Here is an 18,756-nt window from a genome sequence, read left to right as displayed (position 1 = left end):
GACCTCCTCATTCTTGGCCCTATCCACATGCTGCAAGGTAAATCCCTTGAATTGTCTCTCGAGACTTCGGATGGCCGCGAGGTATTGCATAAGTGCGGGGTCCTTTGCTGCGTAGTCTTTCTCGACCTGGCCGGCAACCACCTTGGAGTCTGTCTTGATGATGCAGGTGGTGACTCCGAGGGCCCTTAGCTTGCGGAGGCCGAGGATGACTGCTTCATATTCTGCTATATTATTTGTGCATCTGTCGGATTCTAGAGCGAAGCTGAGGCGTGCTGCATATCTGTGCTTGACCCCGGCTGGTGAGGTGATGACTGCGGCGGCGCCTGCCCCCGCTTGGCACCATGCGCCGTCGCAATGGATCGTCCAAACCTTCTCTGCGGACGGGTCTGGTTGTGTTATTGGCCCAGTCCAGTCGACGACGAAGTCTGCCAGGACTTGTGACTTGATGGCTGTCCTGGGCTCGAAGCTGATGTGGTAGCCGGATAGTTCGGCTGCCCACTTGGTGATCCTCACCGATTCCTCCGGGTTTCTGAATAATTCGCCGAGTCCCCTGTCTGAGGTGACTCGGACCTTGAATGCTTCGAAGTAGTGGCGCAGTTTGCGCGAAGACATAACGACTGCGTAAGCAATCTTCTCCAGCTCTGTCATGTTGCACTTGGACGATGTCAGTACTTCGGAGACATAGTAAAACGGGCACTGCCTGACCATGCCCTCAACTGTCTGCTCCTGCACAAGTGCCGCACTGACTGCATGCGGCGAAGCCGCGACGTAGAGCAATAGGGGGAGCGAGGAGTCGGGGCTTGTGAGGATGGCCAGCTCCGACAGGTACTGTTTTAGTGAGGCGAAGGCTGCTGCCTGCTCCGGTCCCCAGGCGAAGTCTTTTTCACCGCGGAGTGTTTTGAGGAAGGGGAGACTTCGCTCGGCGGACCTGGAGATGAATCTGTTGAGAGCGGCCAATCTGCCTGTCAGACGCTGGACGTCCCTGGCGGACTGCGGAGGCGTCATGTTTACGATGGCCTGGATCTTGGTTGGGTTGGCCTCGATGCCGCGGTGTGATACCAGGTAGCCCAATATTTTGCCTTGGCGAACGCCGAAGACGCACTTTTCCGGATTCAGGCGGAGTCGTGCGTCTCGCATGTTCGCGAATGTCTCGGCGAGGTCGGCGAGATGGTCCTCCTTGTTCTTGCTGGCGACGACGATGTCGTCCACATATGTAAATATATTTCTACCAACCTGCCCTTCGAGGACTGTTTTGGTGAGTCTGGAGAAGGTGGACCCGGCATTCTTGAGTCCCTCCGGCATTCTGATGAAGCAATATGTGCCGAAGGGTGTTATAAAGCTGGTGCTAGCCTTGTCTTCCTCCTTCATGTATATCTGGTGGTAACCGGAGAAGCAGTCGAGGAGTGACATGACCTCACATCCGGCCGCGCTATCGACTATTTTGTCGATCCGCGGCAACAGGAAATTGTCCTTTGGGCAGGCCTTGTTGAGACTGGTGAAGTCTATGCACATTCGCCATTTCCCGCTTTTTTTCTGCACCATTACAACATTGGAGAGTCACATGGGGTAAGCCACCGGCTCGATGAATTTAGCCTCTAGGAGGCGGTGCACCTCTGCCTTGGCGGCCTCTGTCTTTTCGTCGGACATTTTGCGAAGCCTCTGCTTTTTTGGTCGCACCGAAGGGTCAATTCCCAAGCTGTGCTCAATTATGGATCGGCTGACACCGACCAGGTCGAGGGCGGACCAGGCGAAGACATCTTTATTCTTGGACAGGCAGCAGAGGAGTTTCTCTTCTTCATGCGAGGTGAGGTCTTCGCTGATAGTGACTGTCTGCTTGGGCGTGGCCTGATCGAGGGGGACAGTCTTGGTCCCGTCTTGGCTCTGCAGCTGTGCCTTGTCGTGCTGTTTATCGGTTGGGCTGGCGGGCGCGGGGACCTCGCGCTGGGCCGTGAGGCAGTGCACGTTTCTCTGACCGGGCACGAAGTCCTGCTCTATGTTGCGCGTCGTCTGTTGGTTGCCGTAGACCGTAATGACGCCTAGCGGACCTGATATCTTCATACATAGGTACAGTCCGTGAATGGCGGCTTCGAACTTATTGATGGAGCCCCGACCCATGATGGCGTTGTATGGATATACCATATCCACGATATCGAAAGTCACTTGCTCACTTCGGGCATTGGGTGCTACACCGAAGGAGAGGGGCAACTCTATTTTGCCGACGGGAAAGGTGCCCTTGCCGCCGAAGCCATACAACGGGTTGTCCGAAGGCTTGAGCAGGCTGTGGCTTATACCCATGCGGTCGAAGGCGTGGAGGAAGATGATGTCCGCCTGACTGCCGTTGTCGACTAGGACTTTGTGTAGGTCCCAGCCTGCCACGCTGCAATTGATAACCATAGCGTCGATGTGGGGGGCGCTGCGCAGGTCGACGTCTCGTGCATCGTAGGTTAGCGGTATGTGGGACCACTTTGTCTGCACGACTGGGCCAGTGACGGCGACATGGTTGATGCTGCGGTAGTGGTCCCGCTTCTGCCGCTTGGTGTCGAAGTCAGTGCTGGACCCCCCAGTTATCATGTGAATGACTCCGCGATATGGTTGATCGGCAAAGTCTTCCTGCTTTGGGGCGTGGGGGATGTTTTGATGTTGCTGGTGTGGTGGTGGGGGTGGGGGAGGTACGATTTGTACTTCCTGATGGTGTTGGTAAGCGTGGTGCGGTGGATGCGGGGCGGGGGCGTGGATATATGGTGGAGGGGGTTGCTGGTAAGTGTGCGCGACAACTCTGGGGTTGTCGGCTGGCTGTGCCCGTGCCATTCTGTCTCTGGTGGCCTTCGTTTCGGGGCAGTCTTTGGTTTGGTGGGCGCAGTCTTCGCCATGGAAGAGGCAGTAGAATCGGCGCGGCGGCTGCGCACGCCCTCGACCCCTACCACGAGTTCCATTTCCGCGGCCCTGGGGGGATATTCCTGGCGACGAGGGGGTCAGCAGCGGGATGCTGGTTGGCGATGTTGTGCACTTGCTGCTGATTGCGGCCGTCTCGACCGGAGTCTGGCTGCGGAGTCCTCGTCCACGTGCGGCTGGACTGTGGAGCATCTTTGGGTTTCCGCTGTGACTCAACCTTGCCCTGGTGGAGCTCTTCGGATTTGGCATATTTTTCAAAGAGCTGATATAGCTCCTGGAGGTTCTTGGGCGGATCTCTGATACAGTGGCTGTAGAGGACGCCGGCACGAAGGCCACTGATGGCGTAGTGGATAGCGATCTGATCATCGACGGAGGGCAGCTGTGACTTGAGTGTTAAAAATTTGCGGTAATACTCCCGCAGAGTCTCCTTTTCCAGCTGCTTGCAAAGCGAGAGCTCGGCCAAGGCGTCGGTGTCTGGGCGGTAGCCTTGGAAGTTGAGTAGGAACTTATCCCGGAGGCTTCTCCAGGAATCAATGGACAGCGGAGGCAACCTGGTGAACCAGGTGAGGGCTGGGCCCTCCAGGGCGATGATGAAAGACTTCGCCATTGTGGCGTCGTCCCCTCCGGAAGATGCAACGGCTACCTGATAACTCATTATATATTGTGCTGGGTCTGTGCTGCCGTTGTACTTGGGATATGCCCCTGCCCGGAAGTTAGCTGGCCAAGGCGTCACTTGCAGGTGTGGCGCCAGGGGACTTCGCTCGTCGAGGTAGTTGACCCCTTGGAATGGCGCGGCGTGCGGGAAGGTGTGGTCACGCTGGGGGAAACGCGGGCCTTCCGGTTGTGCGCGGTCTTGCAGGGGTGGCCCATGCTGCAGGCCGAGGTGGCCTTCGCGCGTGTCTTCCAGTTGTGCGCGCTGCTGGAGGGGTGGCCCGTGCTGCAGGCCAAGGTGGCCTTCGCGCTGTATCAGCGCGATCTCCCGCTCGAGGTCTTGGGCCTTCTGCTCTTTGTCGCGTATCATTTGCCGCACTTTGGCTAGTGCGGACACGCGCTGGCGCTTGGCCTCCAGTATCTCTTTCTGCCTCTGGAGATTGCGGTTCTTGAGGCGCAGGGCGCGCAGCTGTAGCTGTTCTTCCGCTAAGACGCCGAGGACTTCACCATCCTCGGTGAGGTCCGCGCCCTCCAGTGGGGCGAAGCCTGGGGGTGGCTGCGATTGTCCTTCAGGGCCGCAGGTGCGGAGAGTGTCGTCTTCGCAGGTGCGGGGAACATTGTCTTCAGTGGCCTCTTGGTGGGTGGATTGGGTGAGGGCGAGGGCCTTGCCCTTTCTTGCGGCGAGCAGTGCTGCCTTCGCAGCCTCGTCAGCCTTCGGGTTAGCTCTCTTGGGTGCCATCGCGGGTAATTTTCTCGTAGCACGAACGGTGGGCGCCAAATGTTGGTACTAGCTCTCAGTCGCAAGGGGGGCCAACGAGGATGAACAGTGATGTCAACAGGGTTACGTGCTAGAAGGCAATAGCTCTGTTAATCTGGCCTCTCACGGGCACTGTGCGGGGGTATTTATAGGTATATGAGCGCCCAGCGCCTTGTGTTAAGGACGCATGTGCCCTCAGCTACCTAGGTTATCCCCAGAATATTCCTATAAAGCAGGGTTACAGACTGTAATTACAGGGATGCCTTTACAAATTAGGCCCGTACACGTGGCGGCCACGCAGGGCCCGTTACAATGGGCCGGATCACACGTGGGCCTCTGAGCTGGGCGAGGCAGCACTGTGGGATGACGCCGTCGCAGACCTTCGTCTGGTGCTGAACCGAGCGAAGGGTGTCCCTGCCCGTTTTGTCTATGTCAGACCAGCGACTGCAGCGAAGGCCTCGAGCGAAGGGTGGCGTCTTTGCCTTCGCCCCAACAAATTGTCCCAAAATGGTAGATGTAGGTCTACATAGTGTAGGAACATACCACAAAAAGTTTGGTGGCCAAAATAAAAAAAATAAAAAAATGATTTGTCGAGTGTCCACAGAAGACACTCGACAAAGACTCTCTTTGCCGAGTGCCAGATATTTAACACTCGGCAAAGAATCGGCTTTGTCAAGTGCCGGCTTTCGGCCTTCGGCAAAGACTGGCGGCTGTCAGCTGTAGACGGCTGCTAACGGCCCTTTGTCGAGAGCCATCTTTGTCGAGTGTTTGACGCTCGGCAAAGCAGTCTTTGCCGAGTGCTTCGTTGTGCCGAGTGTCCTGCACTCGGTAAACAAGCTCTTTATCGAGCGCAGGACTTTGCCGAGTGCGGCGCTCGGTAAAGTCTTCTTTGCCGAGTGCGCGATAAAAAGCACTCGGTAAAGACCCATATTCCGGTAGTGCTGGTGCGGTCTAGCTTAGTTGATATGTTTTGTAATATCTGTGTCTCTCTATGCTTTATTAATAGGCGCCTAGGCCAGAAGGGACAAATGGAGCATATAATAATTACGGTGCAGATAACTTTGAATTCTATGCACCGGCAGCATATATAGATGTGTTTTTACAAACTACCCCGATTCATGGTCCAAATGAATAAACAGTATAAGTGCCACACCACAACCACATAGAATAGATGTGCCGTTCTAAATTAGCTATTACACACAGAACGATACAATCCAACGTCGTGGCAAATCAAGCACTTGAGCACGGATATGCATATGATATATATAGCACTGAATGCCTTTTATTGGTTTCAACATGGATCCATCTGATGGATGGATTAACAGAAGAACTCAAAGAACCCATCCCAGCATGAAGTTGTTCTCGCCTGTGGCAGCGCTCCTTGGGATATTATTGGCTGCCTCAGGGGGCGGAAACTGGTGATGAGGGTACCTGAAAACAGAGTCAGTTTTTTGTCTTGTTAGTAACACTGCAATGATGATCAGTGAGCACCAGTTTACGTTTCTTGAATTAAGATCGGCCAGGTATATATGGTACCCGATTTGCAGAGTGGGTTCACAGTCCATAGCAACTGAGTGGGCAGGCGGATGCACTTGATAGGTGGCGCCGTCATGCTCCACGATGGTGCCGCCGGGAGCTGGCCAGCAGGCGGCATGCTGCAAGGTTGTGTAGTTGCTACAGCCTTCAGCTTCGAGCTGTCGAATTGGGCAACATATAACATATATAGATAGATAGTAAACAAATTAAGAAACAGTGTCCATGTTAACAACAACAAAAAGATCAGGCGAATATTAATTATAGGAGTATATACAGCTCTAGATCGTTCCACTATAGAAAACAGAGATAAGGACCTTGTGTTTGAGTTGCCTGTTCATTTCTCCCAGGTGACGCTCCTGCGCAGTCCATGAGAATGTGGCGAATACTTTAGACATTAAGGTGAACGGCTGAATCTGTTGTGCAGAAGAGTACAAGGATCGGAAGACACATATATATATAGGCAAACCTATCTACACACACAGTTTTTCAGCTAAAGAACGTCCATATGACTATCCCTACTGTGCATGCGATAGAGTATATGCCCGAGCTAGCTACTATACGGTGTATCAACCTAGCTACTATGATGTATAGTATTACTATTGTAAACAAAGTCTAGTATAAAATACCGTTCTGCGAAGCTCTTCCACTTGCTCCATCATAAGTTGCGTCTGCCAACAATTTTGAGGAGTAATTAATTACCCGGAAGAAATAATGGATAAGTATGTATATTTACGTTTTTACATTTATAAGCAAAATTCACATGTATGGCAACAAAATTAAATGCTGGGATGCTTGCTTTATTCTAGCTAGCATGCATATAATTAAGGCTACCGTAATATTGTACTATGAAAGCTAACATTGGTTATTGCAAAAAAAAATATCGTACGACTTCATACATGTGCTGGCATTTGAAATAAGCTAATAAAATAAGATCAGGTTTAATGGCCCTTCTGTTGGAGACCCATGTTATAGCCTAATTGGAGTGTTTAATCATCCTTGTCAGCAGTTTCTTTCAAATACTTGGAAGAAGCATTGCTGTTTAATGAATTATCCACCTCCATAAAAATTGAAATACATTGACAATTACTATTTACACAGTTAATGTAAGTAAGGTCATTCTCCGTGGCAGTTTCATAGAGGTTTCATTCTCATTATATGGTGTGACATGTCAACAATTTAGATGATGTGGCAAATAATTAATGAGGAAAGAGATAAAAATGAGTTTCATAGGATAAACAGGGTGCCAAAACCTCTCCGACTGCCACGATGACATGTACTTAGGGCTCTAGCTCCTCCCTGCTAAACACGTTAGCACACTGCTACACCCCCCATTGTACACCTGGACCCTCTTCTTACGCCTATAAAAAGAAGGTCCAGGGCTCTCGTACAAAGAGGTTGGCCGCGCGGGAGAACGGGCCGACGCATAAGGCTCTCGCTCTCTCACTCTCCCACGCGAACGCTTGTAACCCCCTTCTGCAAGCGCATCCATCCGCCCTGGGCGCAGGACAACACGAAGGCCGTGGTTTCCCCTTACTGTTCTCCCCCCTTTGTGTCCCGTCTCACGCCGACCCATCTGGGCTGGGACACGCAGCGACAATTTACTCGTCGGTCCAGGGACCCCCGGGGTCGAAACGCCGACAGTTGGCGCGCCAGGTAGGGGTCTGCTGCGTGTTGACGAACAGCTTCCCGTCAAGCTCCAAATGGGTAGAGTCTCCAGCAACCTTTCCAACCCGGGACGATGCTCCGTTTCGGGAGTCTTGAGTTCATGTCCCTCGACGGCAGCTACGACATGATACTCCTTCCTCCGCCGCGCGACAGCGACAATGGCGGCCGTCAGCCCGCCCGCAGGCTGTTTAATGAATTATCCACTTCCATAAAAATTGAAATACACATAGACAATTACTATTTTACACAAAGTTAATGTAAGTAAGGTCATTCTCAGTGGCAGTTTCATAGGGTTTCATTCTCATTAAATGATGTGACATATCAACAATTTAGATGATGTGGCAAATAATTAATGAGAAAAGAGACAAAATGAGTTTCATGGGATAAAGCCATGTCTACACTTTTACCTAGACATATTGTCTTTTCTATGTTACTTATGAAGCCATGCTGAATAAAACTCTTCACTGTGAGAGACAGTTTCAACCAAGATTTTATTTCTTTCTTGATTATTTGGCATCTTGGAAACACAAATATGAAATCTACCACTGTGAACGGCCTAACTAATGCTACCACTAGTACTTAGCCAGGTGGAAATATGCTACATGCACATTCACCTTGCAGACAACATCATATGCCCCTTTAGCTTGTACTATGAGTTCTAGGTTGCACTGATATGTCGTTGTTAGCTAGAAACATATAAGGGCTATTTTACATAACATAAGTGGAGACTGTGATATGAACCTTTCTCTGTCTTGCCTGTGACAAAGCACATTCTAGCTGTTTCTCTAGCTGCTGCAATTCCTTCACACTCAGTGGGCCAAGGTCCTCCCCAAGCAAGTGTCTGCTTTTCCATGTTGTACAACATAAAAGTATTATATGTTAATTTTGTGGACACTTAATATGTACATTACGCAAATTTATTTGTAAAAAAGTATTTGCATTAAATATTTTAGATAAATCCCATTTTAGAGGCATTATACTGCATTATCACATGTGAAATATATGACAAACCAACCTCTGAGTGCGCTGCAAGGCCTCGAATTTTGCCCTCAGTTTTGATATTTCCTGGTACCAGCTCTAAACAAAATAATCATGCACAACCTCATTAGTTCAATTGCACAGCAAGTGTGAGCTCTTATCAGCAGGTTTTAATGCATTCGAGAATGAGGGGTGCCTTTTAAAAATTTCTAGCACACACACACAAAAAAACCTGACCCGGTCTAAGGGCTAGTTTGGGAGCCATAAAACCGGAGGTAATTAGAGTGGACAGAATCCCCTTCAGTTTTATGGCTTCTAAACTTATAAGTTGTAAAAACTTCAATGCATTCTATAGTTAATTGTCCTGGGCCGCGCGCCTACATTGGGATGGACCTTATTACACACAGTCCGCAGCTACCATTGAAAAGCAGGAATAGCCATTTTACAATGTCAAATATGGAAGTGGGAAGGAGTTGAATAATGCCTAAGATCACAGTAAATAAGAGCTTTACTACTACTATAGCTACCGACTTGTATGTCATGTCAACAGGCACACTGTATGGACGAACACATGTTGTATGTATAGCACTTAGCAACATAATTTGATTAATCTAAGCTAGATCAATGCATGAAACAGATAATGTTGATCGATCGGAAGAAAGAAAAAACCTAGTAATTTCAGTTCTGAAAATGAGTTCAGTTTCACGGAAGTAATAATTTTTTCCTTAGCTTGTGTATGGTTGTACCAAGAAAGCATTAAAAATTATTTTCATTTGTAAAGGCTCTCTTGTCAGTAAAATTATAAATTTGTGTTGAATGATAGCTAAGCACTGTGAACACAAGAAAAACTTTTATCCTCAGATGTCATATCACCATCATAATAAGATCAATAATTGGTAATAACTCTTCTCTTTTTTATTTATAGCTCTAGATTATGGCTGTATATTATAGGGACTAATATAAGTATTCAAAAAAATTATAAAGGGTGAACATATTTAATTTTTTAGGAGAAATAATTTTAATATAAAGAGGTTACCATAAGCTATATTTGATGGCATACCTGAGATTCAGAGAGTGCACCATTGTTGGAATCTTGAGCATTGTAGCAGCAATGTTGATACCTTTCTAAAGTTTTAGTTACGCTGCACAAAAAGTTAGATGTAAATGGACTTGTTTAATGAAACTACAAAATATGCTGAAAATGGCTTCTATAATCTTAAATGACAAAGATGCTGCTGAGGAATGTATCGGTGTATGCAAGGGTGGTCATTTTTTTATATACATATGTATAACAAATGTATTCCTTCTATAAAAGAAGCCTGATTTCGTGTGCATTTGGATTATAAGTAAACCACATTAGTGTAGGAGGGTGTGCTCTCGTCACGTGATAGATTGGAATGAACTCTTTATAGTTTATAGCATAGTATTTGGGAGCTTCCATCTTTAGAACCACTAAAGCTGAAAATACTTTGTGAACATTCATGAATATCTTGTAATTATGCACTTATACTGCATATATGCCTATAAGAATTACAAGAACTACATGAATACTTTGTGTTATTTAGGGTCCCTTTGGCATGGCTCTTTGGGCGGCTCTAGCTCGGGCTCATCGTGAAACCCTACAAAACGGTTAAAAAACGGCTTTTCGTTGAGAGACCTCGAAGAGGTTGAGCTATTTTTGTGTTGGGAGCCAGAGCACCAAAAACGTGGCTTCTAACGGCTCCTCCTTCGTTTCCCTAATACATCATTCGAAATAAACATAAGAAAAACTGTTTTTTCAAACGAATTATAAAACAACTCCGGCTCCTTTAGAGAAGCCAAAGAGCGAGAGTCGAAATTGTTTTCAGAGAAACTGGAGCCCTGCCAAAGGGGCTGTAATAAACTGTCATTTAATTCAATCTAGGTTTTGCCTTAAAACAAATATTATAAAAATAATAAATTTATGAAGCATGCTTGCATATTATATAGTGGTACATGGAGACAGAAATTTCCAGATCCCTGTTGGACTTTGATTTATTTTTTGAACATTAACCCCCTTATTGGCAATATATAGTGTGGGAGTTAGGAGAGCACCAGACCATGAACAAACGGTTCTGCGAAGTCACGGTAAATGACTTGATGAAAGCAGACTAGTTTTATGACGCAATAGAACTGCAGTAAATTGGTGGTGAATAATTTAGCACTTTCTTCTCGTTAAACTAAAATATTTTTTCCAGAAATAAACTCAGAGGATTTAAATTCGAGGCGATTAGGCCATTTTCCTACTACAAAACAATACTCCCTATATACTTCCAATCATAAAATAGATCCATACATCCATGACACAAATTAAAGACACACAATATACGATATTCAACGAAAGGTATCGTTTTCATAATTCAAGTTACAAAAGAATTGGAATTTTTTTTGGAAGTACAAAAATAAGAAAGAAATAACTTCGTTTAGTTTTATTAGTCTGGATCCAGTCACGTGAACAAATAGGTACGTTAGGATCTTTAAGCAGCAGAGGAAGACAAAGCAAGAAGTGTGAAATACATGAACCAACAAGTGCGGGCAAGAGCAACATACTATCAATAAAGGCGAAAGAGCGACCACTCATGGTTGAGTATAGTACTGATGCAGACGCATAAAATGAGAACAAAGACAAAAATACCAAAGCAGAAATAGTACGGGTGCGTGAAACAGAAAGATTTTCATCATGCTTTGAGCTTTCCACTTAAAATGTGCTGAGGCCCTCCTGAAAATCTCAAGCAGATCTAAATCGATCTTGTATGGAGAGAAAACGTAATGAAAAATCTAAATTCGTATTGCCGAGCAAAGGGGCATGAAATCGTGAAAGAGAAAAAAGAAAGAAGCAACAAGCGGAGCAATCGAGCAAGAGAGATAGAGATCTGGAAATAAGATGGAGGCGTGGCCAGAGGCCCAGTTGAGCAACAACAAGTGCCAAGACAAGCGGTCAGCAGGGTTTTCATATAAGCAGGAGCTGGATCAAAACGGAAAGAACATACCACCCTTTCCCCTCTCGGAGGACCACATCGGTACGGTGTTATTAACACCCACTCTACGTACCCTCTTCCACCCCGACGACGACGATTCCCCTATTAGCTCAGCAATCAAACCGGCCGGCGTTTCTCTGACACGCGCATGCTCCAACGACGACACACACGAAAGATGGCCACTCCAGATACCCGGAGAAGATGGAGGAAAGGGGTGTACCGTGTGTGTGCGTGCGTGGGTGGGCAACTCCTTCAAGTGCCCGGAGAAGCTGGAAGAAAAAGAGGCAGAGCGTAGGGCTCGTAGATCCGCTGAAAGGATGTCGGGAACTCGGGATCCACCCGCCTGCTTTTTTATTGTATGAACACCGCCATGCCATTGCCATGCCCATGCCCCTACGCGCGCGCAGATACACACGCAGATAGCAGGAATAAAATACCACACCACCGCTCGGCTACGTGCTTTCCTTAATTCCTTCCTTGCTGCCAAAAAAACCTAGCAGATCTGCTTGCAGAGACTAAGAATTAAAAGCAATTTAGTGGCACCGCGGCCCGCAGGCCGCTGTGCATGTGTGGATGGATGGATGGATCGCCTACCCGGCGCTGCCGAACTCGTAGAGCTTGCCGCGGCCGGAGAAGATGATGAGCGCGACCTCGGCGTCGCAGAGCACGGAGAGCTCGTAGGCCTTCTTGAGCAGGCCGTTGCGGCGCTTGGAGAAGGTGACCTGGCGGTTGATCTTGTTCTCGATCCGCTTCAGCTCGACGCGTCCCCTCCCCATGCCGACCTCCTCCGATCCGAGCTTCTTCTTCTCACTGCGCTTGCTCTTCGGCCGGCCGCTTATCAGCTAGCTAATATGCCACACATCCCCCACGAACACAAGGCCGCCGGACACAAGTGCTGCTAGGCTTCGCATTTGTGCGCGACGATATAATGATGAGCAGAGCCGGCTCTATTAGCTCCGTCCGGGGAGGACAGGGACAGGAGCGGAATATCAGTGGAGAGACCGGGAAAAGGGGCAGGGTTCACTACTGTTACTGTGTGTGGCTGCCTGTCCGGTCGTCTCTTCTCTCTCGCATCTTTTTCACGCGTCCCCATCCACCCATCTATCCACATCTCCCTTCTCTCGCTCTACTCTAGTATATACTACAGTATTTCTCAGCTTTAAATTGAAGGAGGGTAGATTTGGAGTGGCGCTGGCCAGTTACCCCCACTACCCTAGCTGGGTTTACCCTAAAACTGGGAGGACCGTGCCGAAACGGGGGCGCTCCGATGCGGCGGCCCCGCCCCTACGCCACAAGTGTACACGGCGCGATGCATGGCATGGGGCAAGCCATACACGAAGGCGGCAAAAGCGGCGAGCTGACCATGCATGGAGAGAGAACCAGCTCCTAGGCCTAACCCAAACCATATGCATGTCGTCGTGCACCTCACCTGGTCTCAGGTTTCCAGCCCTGCGCCGTTGCTTTCGCATGCTTTGGACCACGATACCCCAACCTTTCTCCGATCCGACGTACCGATATTCCATTTTTAGGGCAGCATTCCCAGGAGGTGTTTGAGAGCTAATACTTAGCTACTAAAATTAGATTAATATGTCCAATCAGTCTAGACATTTAAGAGATGGGGTACGTCCCAAATTCCTGAAAAACTATTTGTTGCACACGGATCAAACAACTTTTATATATCAAAGAACTGAGGTTGGTCAATAAACTAATGGTGTGTTTGGTTTGTGGAATCACTCTATGCTTTATGAGTTGATGCATAATAAGTTCATTCCATCAATTTTAGTGGAATCAACCCACTCCTCATGTATAGTACCCGTGCGTTGCAACGGGAACATATAATACTATGATAACTTATATACAAAATGTGTCTTATATTATTATAAGAAAATATTTCATAATCCATTTGTGATCCTAGCCATACATAAATTTTGTTATTTTAATTTAGTTGTTTCACTACTACATTGCAACCATCAGTATCATACAGACTTCGATATATGTCATAATTTGCATGGTCTCATCATTAGAGAGCACGTACCACACCTGCCGATAGAAGTTCCGTCGTACATCGTTAGTCATCAGGCACGCACCGCCATACACGCTTGCTTAAACAAAAAAAATACAAGTGTGTGTTTGCGAAGAGAATTAAAGACAGGCCAACACAAAAGCTACCCCGACGATGGTGAGTGGTCATTGTTGTCGGTCCTCCTCTGCTCACCTCCGGCGCCGAGATGACGTCACAATCCTTGATATAGTAGTCGTCGAACGCACGCGACATGGTGAGTACCGATGACTGTTGGCTGGGCTGCCAAATGAAGTGCACTCCGGGCTCATCAGCGAGGTAGTACACCTGGTCGTTGCACCACCGGATATGCTACTCCTCTACATACATCTTGTTCGAGAACGCTCACACAATAGCAACAATGGCCGTCATCCCAGTGCACAAGAATTCATGGCCGATCAGTAGCAACTTACGTGGCAGGTTGGGCTTCAGGTGGATGATGAGCTGGACGGCGTGATGGCGTCTTTGTCGGTTGCGGTGCCCAGAACAACCCGAGAGTCGTCGGCATTGGCGACGACCATGAGGTCCCCATGTTTGACAATGGACAGCGCGGTGCAACCGCTCTGGACCGCGTCCAAGCGGCGGCTGCGCCGGAGCTTACCGTACACAGCGGCGCATGGGGCACGTAGGACTGCTTCTATAGGTCGAACTGGCAGTCGCCAAGTTTCTTCTCGTCGTCGATGAGCGACGCCAACGCGAGCGCCTCGTGCTAGTGGTGTTTGTTTGGGGTTTCCAAGTAAGAAACATGGATTCATCTTTGGCATTGGTTTATGAAAATGACTTATAAGTTAAATCCATGGAAAAATATTACGGAGAATAAATGTCGCACATGCAAAAAAGGAATTTAAGTTGAAAACATTATTCAAACAAAAGAAATTGCATGCAAGGCTCTTCTTTAAATACTACTCCCTCAATCCAAAAATATAATTTAATAATCTCGGTGATATTTATCTACTACTACACATTGTGCAAGGGTAGCAGGTGGGCTTTGAGAGAGATGTAGTATGTGTTTTTACTATAATAGATGTAGACATAAACACACATGAGGTGTAGTGATAGCTACGAGCATATTTACTTGAGGGGTCGCGTGTTCGAAGTGAGAATGAGAATGAGCTTTGTGGAGAGGGTAGAATGAGAAAAGAAAACTATGCAGCGTAGAGCATCGACCACATACACGAGTAAAAAGAAATCGAGAGGCGCTAGAACTAAAAACGGCTACGTGATAATACGATGACCAATTGTTTTGCCTTTTCAACATAGTTTGTCTTAGTTTTGCACATGGCTTAATTAGAAAAGGATTTATTTGTGAAATAAATTATACAAGTATACTAACTCAATTTAAGGAGAGCACTTTATTAATAGTAAATATAAATATAAATTATGGCCTCTTGTGATAACTAGTTCTTTGTATTTTCTATCCACTTGGAATATTTATGTGATATCTAGCTCCGTTTGTGTAGACGCACACAACTCTTTTCTATTCATTTATTACTCTATGAGAAGAAAAACATGCGGTTCTTCTGCTTTCTCTTGTAAAAGAACATGTTGTTTAGACCAAAATTTGGTCAGACCCTTAAATTGCAAAACATGCAGTTGTCTTGTAAACTTCTAAAAATCTATAAACGACATGTAAGGTAATTTTAATTTGTGTTCAAATATCTCATAAACTCTGAGAACTATAAGAATACATATCATTATATTGTACAAAAAATGGTCAAGGGTAGGGCGTATGCGTGAAGCACCACCAAAAGAAAATGTGACAAATATTTACCGGTGATGAGTTTCAATGCTGCCACATCAGATTTAAACTAAGTAAACATGTAAGTAGAGTTTTGTCCTCATAAAACTCTCCCATCTCCCATCAAACTCTCTTTATATCTCTCCTCTTAATGGCACTACCATGTCACCAAGTGTGATGATATGTCACCGTATTAATAAGTACTTATATATGAATTCTCATTGAGAATGGCCTTATTGTCTTCCCCTGTTAACAAGGATCCTGGGCAATTAATGACACCTCCATTGTTTACATAATAACCTGGTCCGAAGAGCAGCCTTCTGATACAGCAAGCAAAGGACGTACAAAGATCTACTACAGTCACACACCAATGGGAGGAGAGAGAGATATATTTACTACTATTAAGGCAGTAAGAGGTAGGCTGTCATTCCTGGTTCTGTCATCATTCCCATTCTCATTCCTATGCCCCCGTACAACATTTCCCACACCCGTGGCATTTCTCATTCCCATCCACACCCTGGTCGTTTCCCATTTCTCATTCCCATCCACACCCTCGTCGTTTCCCATTCCCAAACTCCGTGCACCGCTCTGACATGTGGGTCCCACAACTGTGACCTCTTCTTCATTTCACGTCCGTTTTCCATTGCCAAACTCTGCGCAAGTGACCAAATTTTAACAAAAAAGCTAGTTGTGTGGGGTCAAAGATCGCACCCAACCAAGACTACATAGGTTGTGTCTGCATTGAAACTTATAAGCAGGTGTGTGCACAGTTTAGTGCCTGATGTGGTACTAAGTTTGGCTTGCAAATACAAAGTACACACTTCCTGGGAGGCCCATTTGCTTGTTGTGGCCCAGACCAAAGCCCACTATCGAAGCAACCGCCCTGGTCAGCGCCTCAGCTCCCCCACCCCCGCGCGCTGTCTCTCCCGTCGCCACAGCACGACCTCCTCGCTACCGCATTCTCCGCCCCTCCCCCACCCTCGCGTGCGCGTGGCGGTGGCGTGAACTGGTTCATCATCTCGCCATCTTCTCTCCGGCATGCGTGGAGGCAGCGTTCCTCCCTCTCTCGTGTGTGGCGGTGGCGCCCCCTCCCTCTCCACCATGTGAACTGGTGTGAGGCAAGAGATAGACGATGGTTGACTGCCTCGAGCATCAAAGAGCGGGGAATCCGAGGGCGAGATGATGATCCAGTTTGTGTTATTCATCAACAAACAAGGCTAGACATGGCTAGGGCGGTACTACGAGCAGCTCCCTCGACGAGCGACGAGCCCTTGAGGGTGAGATTGTCCGCAAGTGATATAAGAAAGACTTAATGTATTGGCTGTCATAGCAGTTGAGGGAGATATGCTAGAAAAGATTGACTATGAATATATTATTGAAGATTTCATTACAAAGAACACAAAGAAATTGATGATTTTCATGTGAATATTATGTACCAGGTACAATACTAAGTTTACACCTTTATCACATACTACTATTCTTTTTAGTATGTTAAATTAGGCCTCTACTTTCATTTCGCACTCTAGGACGCCCCTGACCAGAGCGTAGTGGTAAGGGATGATGGAGGGAGGTAGCCGCGTGGATGGGCAGAACCTGAACCAGCTCCGGCTGTTCACCTGCATCGGGAACCTGCTCCACCGCGCCCACGGCTGCGCGTGGTGGACGTAGGGCAGAATCGTCGTGCTAGCCGCCGTGTATGGGCCCAAGCCGGGGGCCGAAAGGGGGAGAACCCCGAGAAGGCCTCCATCGAGGTCGTGTGGAAGCCCAAGACCGGCCAAATCGATACCCCGCTCTTCCCCTCGAGTTCATTTTGTCCCATGACTGTGTGTGTTACTGGGTCACTGAAATGTCAAGTTGTTTTTGCAGGAAGGCAAAAGAGGGAGTATGAGATGACACTCAAGAGAACGTTGCAGAGTATTTGCTTGCTCACAGTTCATCCTAACACCACCACCTCTGTCGTGCTTCAGGTAATGTTCGCCTGGCTGGTAGCTACCATGCTACTCTTGATTTACTTCTATTGTTCTATAAACAGTTCCACCATTGTTGTTGACTGTGTTAGGTACAATGTAGCTAGGTGCATTATATATAGTACTACTTTTGGCGGACCGATGGAAAATCAGTGGACATATTTTTACTCTTATTAGAGCCAATTAGTCAATTGCACTGGAAATGCCATAAACAAAGTAAAATTCACCTCTTAGTTCTCTTATTTTAACCTTAATAACTAGCTTTCTTAGTGCATCCCCAAGGGTGCAGACTTGATGTGCTTATGTGCACTAATGAACAGCTTATAGTATTGATGGGAGGTACAATAATTACTAGGATAGGATGCCCACTTCCAAAACTCTTATGTTGGCTATCGCTGTCCATGCTCATACACTAAACATCACTTTTCCATTGTTAATCTCGCTATTACAGGTTGTAGCTGATGATGCCTCTATATCTTTCCACATGATGTAGCAGTAATATAGTTTGGCTGCTTTATGTTTATTGCATTTGTTGTCCTGCATTCAATATAAAAAGTTCAATTTTTAGGCTGTTGACTCTTTGCCATTGATTTTTTGGATAAATCTGCTAGGATCAATTAGGTAGTAACTTATAGGGAATAATGCATGAAGGCATGAGTAAATCGATCACATCAACTAGGTGTGGAATTTAAGGGAGTTGAATCTTTGTCCTTATGAACAACATGTGCACTCCAAGACCTGTAAACCCAAAATATGAGTAGATTCATTTTTTTCAATCGAAGCTAGCCCTTGTTTCCTTGACAGTGCTTAGCTTCTGCCATGTGCAATTAATGCTTCCTGTGCTGCCCTTGCATTTGCTGGAATCCTTGTGAAACATCTCATTGGTAAGTTGAGTATATTTTTATCGTCATTCCTTCAGCTTCAGGTAATGTAGCTAACAAGTCACAAGCTTCTATTTACTACAGTGGCGATTGGTTGTGGGGTGATGGACAATGGTGCAGTTATTACTACAGGTCTTATTTTCTTGTTTCTGTGACATACATGTGTCAAGTGTGGTCTGATAACTCCTGTGGTTCTAGTCAAATTTGGTTGGTAGTTGGCCATTCGATGATAGATAAAAGGTTATTTACTAAGGGTATTGACTTCATGTGATATTCAAAAAAACTCTATATCTGCTACATACAGTGACCAACATTTTCCCCTGTTGGTTGGTTAAATTCTACAAAAAGATAGGTTCCCAGGATAAAATTATACTACTCTGTTTATCTGAATTAGAAGAAGGTGCTAAAACCTTCTTGGTCAACCAAATTGTGCTGAAGTTAGTAGGTTTGGTCTGACCTATGTTTAAGGTTGAAGCTAGCAACAGTAGTTTTACACTACTTGTAGTCTGGATGACACAAAAGGTGCTGGTGAGTTGCCTTTTGGTAGGTTCATTGGTTTGGCCTGTTCGAAATATGTTGCCGATCCATGACAGCAAATCTTATAACTTGCCACTGGTTTTGGTTATACATATGTTA

General features: G+C 46.8%; 1 protein-coding gene and 1 pseudogene across 2 annotated transcripts; one reads left to right on the top strand and one right to left on the bottom strand.

The window, feature by feature from the left end:
* Positions 1–5,338: 5,338 nt before the first annotated feature.
* LOC542709 (MADS box protein) lies at positions 5,339–12,466 on the bottom strand. 2 transcript variants are annotated; one of them, XM_008679575.4, is made up of 8 exons: positions 12,070–12,466; positions 9,540–9,621; positions 8,517–8,578; positions 8,243–8,342; positions 6,463–6,504; positions 6,151–6,249; positions 5,837–5,994; positions 5,339–5,731 (listed from the first exon to the last, which is right to left on the bottom strand). In XM_008679575.4, the coding sequence occupies exons 1-8, from the start codon at positions 12,249–12,251 to the stop codon at positions 5,632–5,634; spliced, it is 825 nt and encodes a 274-aa protein (XP_008677797.1). In that variant the 5' UTR covers positions 12,252–12,466; the 3' UTR covers positions 5,339–5,631. The 2 variants fall into 2 exon arrangements, with proteins under 2 accessions (XP_008677797.1, NP_001105692.2); NM_001112222.2 differs by having other exon boundaries at positions 5,340–5,731; positions 6,151–6,192; positions 12,070–12,379.
* A 4,363-nt stretch (positions 12,467–16,829) lies between these two features.
* LOC103655618 (exosome complex exonuclease RRP46 homolog) lies at positions 16,830–18,275 on the top strand (annotated as a pseudogene).
* The last annotated feature ends 481 nt before the right edge of the window (positions 18,276–18,756 follow it).

The sequence above is a fragment of the Zea mays genome, chromosome 4, assembly GCF_902167145.1.
Source record: "Zea mays cultivar B73 chromosome 4, Zm-B73-REFERENCE-NAM-5.0, whole genome shotgun sequence".
NCBI lineage: Eukaryota > Viridiplantae > Streptophyta > Magnoliopsida > Poales > Poaceae > Zea > Zea mays.
Note: the sequence above shows the minus strand (reverse complement) of the source record. Positions and strands in the feature narration are given on the sequence as shown.

Coding starts and splice junctions, on each gene's coding strand:
- LOC542709 (XM_008679575.4), bottom strand. CDS start 12,251: ATGGGGAGGGGACGCGTCGAGCTGAAGCGGATCGAGAACAAGATCAAC. Junction 8,343..8,516: donor GCCTTGCAGCGCACTCAGAG/GTTGGTTTGTCA, acceptor ATGGAAAAGCAG/ACACTTGCTTGGGGAGGACC. Junction 5,995..6,150: donor ACAGGCAACTCAAACACAAG/GTCCTTATCTCT, acceptor CCAATTCGACAG/CTCGAAGCTGAAGGCTGTAG.